The sequence below is a fragment of the Trachurus trachurus genome, assembly GCF_905171665.1.
Source record: "Trachurus trachurus genome assembly, chromosome: 16".
Classification (NCBI taxonomy): domain Eukaryota; kingdom Metazoa; phylum Chordata; class Actinopteri; order Carangiformes; family Carangidae; genus Trachurus; species Trachurus trachurus.
The window spans coordinates 7,027,871-7,040,106 of NC_139902.1; the positions used below are offsets into that span (position 1 = coordinate 7,027,871).

The 12,236-nt window shown below is 41.2% G+C and overlaps 2 protein-coding genes across 2 annotated transcripts in view; both read left to right on the plus strand.

Moving 5' to 3' along the window:
* Positions 1-3,105, plus strand: part of mtmr11 (myotubularin related protein 11) — a 42,282-nt gene extending 39,177 nt beyond the window's left edge. The window contains exon 17 of the mRNA XM_083990138.1: positions 953-3,105. Coding sequence (XP_083846264.1) covers positions 953-1,402 — 450 coding nt within the window. The 3' untranslated portion in view covers positions 1,403-3,105. The remainder of the gene's footprint in view (positions 1-952) is intronic.
* Positions 3,106-8,171: 5,066 nt separating this feature from the next.
* On the plus strand, positions 8,172-11,669 carry LOC310998991 (S-adenosylmethionine-dependent nucleotide dehydratase RSAD2-like). The gene is made up of 6 exons (XM_083989275.1): positions 8,172-8,442; positions 9,874-10,035; positions 10,137-10,369; positions 10,458-10,607; positions 11,287-11,319; positions 11,504-11,669. The coding sequence occupies exons 1-6, from the start codon at positions 8,184-8,186 to the stop codon at positions 11,666-11,668; spliced, it is 1,002 nt and encodes a 333-aa protein (XP_083845401.1). The 5' UTR covers positions 8,172-8,183; the 3' UTR covers position 11,669.
* Positions 11,670-12,236: the final 567 nt, after the last annotated feature.

Here is a 12,236-nt window from a genome sequence, read left to right on the forward strand (position 1 = left end):
CCACAAACTGCTGATTTTTTGGCATGAAACACAATGTTTTAAATAGGTAGAGGTCATATATTTTTCTCATGGCACAATTCAATCGGATCACAAAATAACATTTTGAGTCTTGTTTACTTACATGGAAATTTTTTCCGAATTGAGGTCCCATGGCGAGTGTTACTTCCTGCTTCCACTTAGGCTCTCTATAATATTGTGTAAGAACTGTGAGCTCTAATGCATGCATGAATACTCTGGAGTAGTTTTTTGTTCCTCAAAGTACATACATATGGAGACCCGGGAGGCCGGTTCGTAGTCCAACAAAATCCTTTTATGAGAGTCAATAGCGCCCGACACAAAAATGTCCATAAAACTACACAAAACCTTGTAATATTCCTCTTTACTGCTCGTCCGCCGCAATCCAAGTATCCTGAAGGGATCTAGTCCAGAGTTTACTCGAAACGATGTCATTTAGGACATTTTTACAGCATAAACAGTCCTGTATTGAATTTGCCCTGGGCGTGCTCTCACGTTCACATGATGCACGCGTGAATCGCGTGAACTTGAGAGCTATTGACTGTCATATAAGGATTTCGTTGGACTACGAACCCAACTGCCGGGCCTCCAGATACACAGGAATAAAAAACTACTCCTGAGTATTATTATAGCATGAGGGTGAGTCAATAATGACTGAATTTCATTTTTTGGTGAACTATTCCTTTAAGGTCATATATTTTTCTCATGACAACAATTCAATCAGATCAAGAAATAAAATTCTGACTCACATTCACTTACATGGAGATTTTTTCTGAATTGAGGTCCGATGGCGAGCTTCTCTTCCGCTTCCTCTTAGGCTCCCTATAATATTCTATATTTTATATAATGTGAAAAGACCAAAGCCAACAATGTTTTCAGTTTGTCTCCAGCTCATTCTGGCGTGAGACCAACTAACCATGTGGCTTTCCATCCTCAGGCGTTCTCCCACCCCATCTCTGCCAACCACCCCCACCCGGTGGAGCGACTAGCCCGGGAGGTGCAGCAGCTCAAAGACAAACTAGCACAAGTGTCCTCCGGCTCGGATCCAAACCCGCCCGCAAAGACGGCCGAGCCCCGAAGGACCGACACCAACCTGAACCAAAACACCAACAACGGCACCTTCCTCTTCCCGTCGTCGAGGCCTCAGAGCGCCGGCGTGCCCAGGGCGGCGCCCCCTCCTACCTCCACCAACCACCAGACCTCCAGAGGCTCTCCACCCACCTCCGCCCCGCCGTTCAGGACCAGCCACAAAGACGGCGGAGGCAACAGCAAGCACACCTTCCTGTTCGGGCATTCTTCATCTACAGAAGGCCGCCCCGACCAGCGCTACTACCCAGCATCCAATAACGCCAAGCTGTCCAAGAGCAACGGATCCATACCCTCCTGATGTCCGACCCTCATCCTCACTGTTCTTATGCATTATTGAGAGCCTGTCTGCACAGTATGAACCTGACCAAACCCCCTCTGCTACCATGTACTGAGGAGCACAGTGAACTGCACTCGATTGAAATCGTCGGTGTAAGAGTTCTTTACTCTGCTACTTATTCTCTGTACTGTATTAAAAAAAATGTGACAACTTTTGTATATTTGCTAAAAAACAAATCCTGGTTTTCACTTTTCCTTTAATGAAATGTATCCAACTGCAGTGAAGCAAACCCACAAAAGAAGAATAAGGGCTGAAGAGGCTTCATAACGTACGACGGAAAGCTTCACAAGCACACGGTGAACTGTCAGGACACACTTTGTACATGTCAAACCACCCTTCAAGAAAGAAAGAAAGAAGCCTGTAGTTTCCATTTTAAGCTTCTTATCCTGAACGTGTCCCAGCAGCGGGACAGGACACAGATAGTGATGTCATCAGGTGGTTCCTGAGGCCACTTTGACATGACAGGACACAACGCTGTGTAACGGACAGCTTTCCACTGTGTGTGACCATCAGGCTGTGTCTCTAGCTCTTTGTCATTGTAAACATGCAAAGACATAATACATCTGCTATATCAGTGTTTAGAAAAGTGAATTATTGTTTTTTTTTGTTTTTTTTTTAAATTAGATTATTTCTTAAAACTGTCATTTTTGAACTCCAGGCGCTGAGACCAGTGACTTTAATGTGGAATTTAGGGCATCAGAGCTATTTTGGTACTGCTCTCCTATCTCTCTACTTGCATGCATGCTTGGGAGCAGCGAGAGGCCTATATTCAGTTCAGTGTTATGTTAGCCTGTATGTGTCTGGATGCGGCCGCAGTCACTGAATATTATTGCAGTACATTACAGTTCCTGCACGACTGAGTTCATTGCAGGCCTGCAGTTATATAATCCTATCTAAACCGTAGTCTTTTCAAGTATTTTTTGACCATTATGGGTCAATTGTTTTGATGTCATTCATGTAGATAAGTGTGATTTCTGACCAAATTTAGTATTACTCTGAGAATTTCTCCATCATTTCGGTGGAACTGAAAAACAAGAATGTTATTCTGCCTTTGTTTTCGGTCGTCGTACCTTTAGAAGGTATCAGTGTTGGAGGCAAAAGGGAAGCTTATTTCCTTCAGTTTAGTTTAGTCCTGTCTGGTTGTGTGTTAGTATGCAGCCAGCATTTAGGTCAAGGACTTGGAAGTGTCTGACTGTGTTTAAATCACAGAAGAGAGGTATTTGCTCCTGCGCCTTTAAATCCAAACAGGTTGTCGTTCGCATGATGTGGGTGTCAAGTAGATGCACTGCCGTCATTCCCACGGACGAATGAATTTGCACCTTTTGGTATTTTTTCTGTTCTATTCTTTTTTCTTTCTTTTTAAGCATGTTTTTTTCTAGATAGTTTAAAGCAGGATAACAGTAGTCAGATGTGACTGATGTTGACTCTCTGTCATAAAGGTACCTCACTTGATAGCACTATGAATTATTAAATTGGTGTAAATATTCATCACATCAATATTGATATCAGCTACAATTTCAGAGCTTTCCAGGTGTGATGCCAATGCATTTGCTTGTCTTCCATGGAGAAAAAAAACACAATATCATCATCCAGCTGCATGGGAAATCAAATCCAGCTGCTTACACCTGCCGGCCTGCATCTTTGTATAATTTAATGCTTTTGGTACGAACTTCACTTAAATTTGCCAGATGTACATATATTTTTTTTGTAACAGCATGTTTTAATCCTGATAAATAAAAAGTTATCAGTTCATAAACTCTGAACTTTGTCCATACTTTTTTATCTGATCCACAAAAATGAAACCATCCGTTCTCGTACACAGCTCACAGACTTTATTTTTTAACAAAATAAATATTTACAATATGATCTGGAACACAAAAGTAGCATGGCATTGTACAGTAGAATTAAAATTTTAAATCCAACCGTCCAGCATGATATGTACAGTCAGAGTAAAAGTATTTGACAGTCATGTGCAAAATGCTCAATATCTTAAGAGGAAATGTACAAAGGAAGAACCGGTCTGACAGGAAATGTTAAGTTACAAAATATCTGCTGCACAGTTAATCCATGTAAAGCTCTGGTTTGGTCGCTCCAGTTCTCAACAACAGATTCAACAGAATGAAACTCAGTAGTTTTTTTTATACAGGAGTTGGTAGAAAACCTGCATGCTATTAAAAATATGAACAAGGTGTTTTTCTTGAATGTTACATTGCTGCATGACAATTTGGAATAAATTGAATTATTATTGAATTATAAGAGACACCTCTTCCACATTTGTCATGATGACATGCAAGTTTCCAACAGTCTATGCATTTTGCCACTTCAGACCTACGGATGTTAGAGTCATGCATTCTCATGTTTCACCTGGTTATCACAGACGACAGAGCAAGACCGAATGAAGTAAGATGATGTAGTCCAAAGTCACCACGTAGCTTGGATGGCAGTGGCAGTGCATTAAAAACCAAATAGGTCAGAAGTCCAACATCAGAGGAGAGAGTCCACATCCCTCCAACGCCAGAGCTCAAAGTTCATCCCCACCGACTGCCGTGGTCCTGCAGCATGCTGTAGGGCCCGCAGAAGTAGCCGGAGGAGGACGGGCCCAGGCCCCCCAGCTGGCGGATGGACTTGCACATGGGGCAGGGGTAGTCGGACAGGCCCTCGATGTCCTCGAAGGCCAGGTTCACGATCTGGTCGCAGCAGGTGTCACAGTACAGGTGGCCGCAGGACAGGCGCTTCAGGCGGACTTCGTAGGAGATGCAGCACTGGCAGTGGGGCACGTCGGGGCCCAGGGACAGGGAGCCGCTCAGGGAGCTGCTCTCCAGGCTGCCGGCCTGACTGCTGCTCAGCTTGGTGGGAGACCTGAGGAGGAAGGGGACAGAGAGGATGTGAGGTGGATGCATCGCAGAGCTGAAGATTAGTCAGTCAATCACCAACACAAGAATAACCTACTTTTATAATCATTAATAATCAAGTTTTTCTAGGTAAACAATTACAAATATTTGTAGCTCCCAATGCTTTTTATTTTCTCAGATCTAAAAGAGATCTTCCTCATGTAGGTGGACTACTGGAGGCAAAGCACTGGGCATTAAGATAGATAGATAGATAGATAGAGATAGATAGATAGATAGATAGATAGATAGATAGATAGATAGATAGATAGATAGATAGATAGATAGATAGATAGATAGATAGATAGATAGATAGATAGATAGATAGATAGATAGATAGATAGATAGATAGATAGATAGATAGATAGAAACCTAAATGTATTAGTTCATATTAACCTCTAAAAGATAAATCAGTGTTTGCTGAAAAAACGGTTTCCGTTTAGCCCAGGGTTGGATTATATCACTCCTTTATCCGTCCGTTAGCTAAATTGCTGGAGCTACGAGACTGTTATCTTACATTAGCATAAACATTGAAAACAGGGGGAAACGCCCAGCCTGCCTAAAATAGGGTAAAACCAAAAATAAAAGTAATAATTGACAAGATTTAAGTAAATTAATTTCATCATATATTATTTATTTTGCTGGAACTCTTGCTGTTAGTAGGCTATCATTGCTCAATATCCAGTCTGCATAGGGCAGCAGCAGTGGTAATGTGGCCACTAACAACCCTCAGTCGTCTGCGCTATAGTAGAAATTAAACCAATAAAAATCCTGACCAATCTGTCATTAAGTTAATTGTTTCGTCTAGTCTAGTTAGTAGTGTATCACTAACCCATCACAGTTTACTGAACTAAAGGTCTCCCTTTAAATTCCCTGTTTTGTCTGGGGGAAAAAAAGTCAAAAAATGAAATTCAAGATATTCAAGTTAGCCTACTGACATAATGAAAATAAACAAGCAACAAACAAGCCTCACATTCAAGAGGCTGGAATAAGCAGTTTGGCATTTTAGGCTAATTGACAAAATGAGTTACAAATTATGTTTTTCAGCACAAGATCTTAGAACAAGAATTAATTCCTCACTGCCACAGAAAACAACCCAAACTCTCTCAAAAATATGTCAATCGTTAACTGATTTAAGAAATGTGGCAGTTTGTTTGATTAAACACAAACAGTTTGAACCTTTTTTACGCAAAAACACTAAACATCATGTGGTTCCAGCCTCTCAAATGGGCTGTTTTGCTGCTTTCATTGGTCATACCTAACAGGATGAATATATTTGGTATATTGTGGGCTGTTGGTGAAGTAAAAACAGGCAACTGAATATAGCCATTTGGCCTGTGAGGTATCAATTTCCATAATTTCTAAAATAATCAGTGACATAATCATCAGATGAGTCAATAATGACCATATTTATTATCCGATACAGCAGCATGAGATCAAGCCGGAGGGTTTTCCAGAGAAAAAGATGAACAGATGTGGGAGGAATAAAGAAAGGCCAAACTGGTAAAACAAGACCTGAAGATCAGTTAGGGTGTAGCTGCTGGAGTCGCTGCCAGTCACGCATGTGTGTGCTGACATGAATCTGTCTCTTTCTATATTATCTGTGTCACATTTAGACTCAGGTGCCGCCTGTTGCTGTGGAGCCGGAGCTCTGCTCAACATTCACAGTCTCAGTGCACAAAAGGTAAAATGCCAACACGAGTGGTGTGTTCAGCTGCACAGGGCACCCTCGGGCATTTGAACTAGACACAGGATCATTTATGGTGATATTCTTGGATTCCCCAGTGGACACACCTAAAAGGGGGACAGATTACACCCGGATTTATGGGATTTTAGATCCACTGAGACCAAGTTGTGCAACACCAGCCTCAGAAAACCTGTTGTCATAACAACTGGGAAAGTGAGGGATGATATTTCCCTTCAGTAGCCTATTTAAAAAAAAATCAATCTCTCATTGATTGAGTGAATGGCTGATTGATTGGTTGACAGCCTGATCATTTCAAATCTGTCCCCAGAGACAGAAATACACATGTAGCCTATTTTTAAGAGCTGCCATTCGCAGTGAGGATTACACAATACTGGATTATCCAGGGTGGTGAAGTCTAAAATATGACAGGAATAAACAGGTATCTCTGGATTATGTTGCATTCTGGCTGAAATAGGTTTTTTTTTGCCACTCACCTTGACGACGCTGAGTCTTTAAAGCAGTCGAAGCTGAGAGCTGCGAGGATCCTCCACAGCAGGTCCATGCCGGTTCCTCTCATGGTAAAATCCAGATTTCATCGACCTGCTTTCTGGCGCGCATCGTCATTCAGCAAATACGACACTGTCTTTAAATCTGGGACAAAAAAACCACAACAACAGTCTGCACCTCCCCTCCCACGTTTTTACATATGCAAATGAAAAGGATGCGCCATCATCACCACCATCATCACTATCATCATCATCATCCGCAGGCATGTGGGGGGAGGTAAACAAAGCGCTACTTCCATTTCGTGCAGCTATGTCTGTGCGTTTGAATCGCTTTCGACGATTTCTCCGGTTTCCTCCTCTTCCTCCTCCTCCTCCTCCTCCACAGCAGGAGCAGCAGCAGCAGAGACTGGACACAGAGCGGCGCAGCTGAGGAGTTTTTACATTTGCATCAATCAGAGAAGAGGAGACGCACGAGTTTCACCAATGAGCTTGAAGTGGAGCAGGAGAGCACGAGACTGACGTGGCCTCAAAACGCCTTCAGCACCCGCTGAGGGTTCAAAAGAGATCTTTTTTGTGTCACTGTAACCTAAAAATGACACAAGACACAGTAGTACTGATACGAGATAGATAGACATTAAATATTAAAAGTATGTAAATGAGTAAGAGTATTGCAGCAGGTAGTGATAATATTGCAGAGCAATACAGTAGCCTACATGGTGATGAAGAAACAGTGACAGACTTAGATTTTGCCAAGCTATCATTGAATAATAATAATAATAATAATAATAATAATAATAATAATAATAATAATAATAATAATAACAACAACAACAATAATAATAATAATAATAATAATAATAATAATTATTATTATTATTATTATTATTATTATTATTATTATTATAAATCCAGCATTTGAAAAAAAGACTGGTCAGTATGTTCACAGTTTTACATTAACTACAGGGGAAAAACGGAAGTAAGCGGCAGGAACTCTGTCTCGTGGGTTGAAGCTGATAAAGAGAGACGTTTTTTTTTTTTTTTTTATAAAGAGAGACATTTTCCTGAGTCCTCTCCTGCTGGGTGCGTCACAGTTACGTAGCGTCTGACATCACTTGGGCAAAGGGCCATTAAAAGGTGGAAACTGAATGAGATAAAAATGAATAAAATAAGACTCAAATAGAACGCAGCGTGGTGTTACTGAGGGGAGGGGTGAACCAAACCTCACTGAAAACGACTATATTTGAACGGAACACACACACACACACACACACACACACACACACACACACACACACACACACACACACACACACACACACACACACACACACACACACACACACACACACACACACACACACACACCTTGCACCTCTTTAATGGCTCAAGACCTGATCATAATGTCTTCCTACACATGTTATCACTCTACCACCATACACAGTTATCTGCTGGCTGAGCACCACATTGGCACACACACATGCACACTCACACACCCACACACACCAGGCTGAGTTTATTTTTTTCAAGTTTATAAACAGACAGTCCAGCAGCCCTCCTCACACTTCCTCCGGACATCCGTCCCCCCACCCTGTCTCAGTCTGATGATGGTCTCCCGCCTGCTGCTGTGTCTGAAGCTGCTGCTGCAGCTCTGCATCAGCACCATGCGCCACTTCTGTCTGAGCGTCTTCTCGGCGGTCAAGCGCTGGACATCAGGAGCCTCCAAGGGAAGAGACTCACCTGTCTGGACACCAGAGGACAGGAGGAGAGTCCAGGAAGCGCCCACTACTCCAACAAGTGTCAACTATCATTTCACGCGCAAATGTAATTACAAATGTGGGTTTTGTTTCCACACTGCAAAGACCTCCTTCGTCCTGCCTCTGGAGGAAGCCAAGAGGGGCCTGAGTCTTCTGAAGGAAGCAGGTAAATCTGTCAGAGCAGATGTTGTGTTCTCTGAGGGTCTCACGTCCACCTCAGTCAGATAAATGTCAAATAAATGAAGTTACACTGTTATTTCTCTCCACTTTCTTACTGGGGTTTATGAGGACTCTTCCTGCTGACAGGGACATGGCTCAGTGGACACTTCATTCTCCCTTCACACAGTCATTGTAATGAAAAAGTTACTCTCAAAGTCTGGAGGACAAACTCACAGCATGGACTTATTTAGGCTTTTTGACCTGAAGAAACTGTGATTATATAATTGTAAAGGTCAACATGAATGTGAGAAACTGTATATCATACATCAAGTGTTTTTGAACACTGTAGGCTATGTCTTATGTAGGGGCTTGTTGTCACACAGGTAAGATGTCACATTGCAATTATCTTTTCCACCAGAGGGGGAAACTAAAAAGTGGAATACTAGTTTTCTTCTTTTACATGGTCAGGGGTCATACAATAGCACATTGTAAACTGAGATGAGCACCAATTAACCATTTTGCACAACCCAAAGTAAAATATATCAACTTTATATATTTCAAAATAAGCGTCTTTCAGATTAAAAAAATCCTAACAGTGATGCATGGACTTGTTAAAAGAGAGATTAAGCTATCCTGTCATACCTCAGCCATTGTTCTATTTTAACCTAACTTTAAGCTAGAGCTAGTGTTAGCAAACGTGGTAGTTTGGGGCAACTTGTCTCTGTCATTTTGGGGTAAGTTGTCACATGTGAAAACATAATTAAGAATGCTTTCTTTTTTGTAATTTAATTCTATCTGTAATTTTGAGCTTATAAGGTAAAACAGGTATTTGAGGGTGAGAGCCAAAGCCTACATGCCAGCAGTTCGTAAGGACTTTAATCCAGTGCATGTTGCATAATATTTTATGTTAACATTTGTTCATAGCTGTGTTCAATGACTTTTTCAAGCTCAATGATAAACATTTTCTGACTGACTTCAATGTTCACTTTCAAGCAAAAAAATGAACAACAATAATTTTGTCCTTGTTTAATTAGTTGCAAAATCCAGTGTGACATTTTACCCCATATAGTGTGACAACTTGCCCAATGGTGGGGCAACATGTCACATGTTCACACTCTCTATTTGATTGCTTATAACTCTGCACTGACACAAGATATGAAGATGACATGAATACAAAATATATACCTGAGACATTGGTCTTTCATCTGGTGCACATTTTCTTTACATGATGTATTGATTCCAAGAAACATGTACAGTAAGAGAAAAGTGTGACAACAAGCCCCCGTCTCCCCTAACTCTTCCCTGTGGGTGTATGTAATGATGCTATGTGTGTTTGGGTGATCAATATGCTGATATATCTGTCAAAAAGCAATAATACAAACATGCAGTCATACAGTACCGTGTGCATGCTGTATTTCTGGTCTGTTTGTTTTTTTAGGTATGGAGAAGATCAACTTCTCAGGAGGGGAGCCTTTCCTGCCTGACAAGGGCGAGTTCCTGGGGAGCCTGGTCCAGTACTGTAAACAGGAGCTGCAGCTGCCCAGTGTCAGCATCATCAGCAACGGGAGCATGATCAAAGAGAAGTGGTTCCAGAAATATGGTACACGGCCAAATCAGTGTCAATCCTCCCAAACAAACTCAGATTTCTCCTTCATTTGAGGGCAAAACATGTTCAAAGTTGCTGTAACTCTCTCTCTTCAGGTGACCATCTGGACATCTTGGCCATCTCTTGTGACAGTTTTGATGAAGCGACCAACCAGCTGATTGGCAGGACTCAGGGCAGTAAGTCTCGCCACCTCTACAGCCTCTACAGGATCTACAGCTGGTGCCAGCGGTACAAAGTGGCCTTCAAGATCAACTCGGTCATCAACTCCTTCAACGTCGACGAAGACATGACGGAGCACATCATGGAGCTCAACCCGGTCCGCTGGAAGGTAAAGACAGAGGAGAGAATGGGTCGGTGTGAGTCTGTGTTATCACTCGTGCACTCATCCTCATCTTCATCATCGTCTCTGTGCACAGGTTTTCCAGTGTCTGCTGATTGACGGGGAGAACGCAGGAGAGGACGCCCTGAGAGAGGCAGAGAGGTTCGTCATCAGTGACCAGCAGTTTCAGGAGTTTCTGGACAGACACAGCAGCATCTCCTGCCTGGTCCCTGAGTCCAATGAGACGGTATGAGACTCCAAACAAGGGCGATGACTGTGGCTGTACAAATGTTTAAATGTTGCACTGTAACGTAACACCCATTCCCTGAAAACATCTCAGTTCAAACAAACGTCTTACATCTGAACCCCTGACACAGATTATATCATATCACATGTCTCTATATTATTAGTAATGCGGTCATATATACAGTATATATCATCACATGTTATAAAATGTCTCATTTTGTCATATAGCCTATATGTGAAGATTCAATTTAATAATATGGTAAAATGTATTTGTGCATATACTGAAAGTACATATTCCTGTGATGAATTTAGTATGGTATATGTACAACATGTGTTAACATATGTTAACATATACAAATGTATGATTTGTATGTTTTTCTTATTATATCCTTTTTGTATCTTATTTTTCATTCATTTTAATGTCAAATCTTCTCATTGTGAGAAACCGGTGTCATATACTCACAGGCTTGGATATATGGATATACTGTATAGGTTATCTACATAAGATATTGGTATGGGCTTGACACATGTCAGTTTGTGAACTATTTTCAATTCCCAATAGATTTCACATATAATTAAACTGTATGCATGTACAGTTAATAGTGTTGTTGGGATTGAAATTGAAAATTCAGACCCAAGAAAAGCAAGATGTTAATCTGTGATCTCTGTTGTCTTCACAGATGAGGAACTCCTACCTCCTCCTGGATGAATATGTGAGTACCTGAAGTCATTGCTCTACACACAATATTGTTACAGGCCACATGCATGTAACCTCAGTCAGTGTAACGGCTTTACTAGAGGAAAGTGCATTCATTCCAGTACTAAAACTAAGTTTGAAGCAGTTAGAAATCATTCTGTGTGCTATTCCCAAACTGATTTACCCTCTTTATTTCTTAGATGCGTTTCCTGGACTGTCGAGAGGGAAGGAAGGACCCGTCCATGTCCATCCTAGATGTCGGTGTAGAGGACGCCATTCATTTTAGTGGCTTTGATGAAAAGATGTTTTTGGCGAGAGGAGGAAAATACGTGTGGAGCAAAGCTGAAATGAAACTGGACTGGTAAAATTCTGCTAATCAACTACTTTGACCTTACAGTACCTTTGTTAAACTCTTATGATGAATGTTTTATCTGACACTCGTTGCTTCCTTGTGCTGCAAATGAGGAGGTTTGTGACCAAATATCATTTTCTCTAACATTGAAAGGTTTTGACCTTACCCTGTAAAGTGCCTTGGGATAATGTTTGGTATAGTTTGGGACTATACAAATACAAATTCTATTACATTTGGAATCTTTTTGATGACACAAACAGAATAAACTAATTTCCAGGCAAAGTGTGTGTGTACATGGAGCCTACACTCTACATTTCTAATCAGCCAGGCCGGTGCCTTAGTACAGAAAAGATATCAGCCAGGACACTTATGTGCATGAGGTTACACTGATAAATACTTACAACAGCTCTAGGAATATAAAAAAAACTAAACTAAATGTAATTTATAACTCATGCTACTCAATGAGTGGCAAAAAGAGTAAAAATTATTGTTTAACACGAGTGCTTAAATGAAAAAAACAAACATGAATCCTCTGGGGATTTTTACATAATGAGAAAAACAAAAGAGATTTTGATTTACAG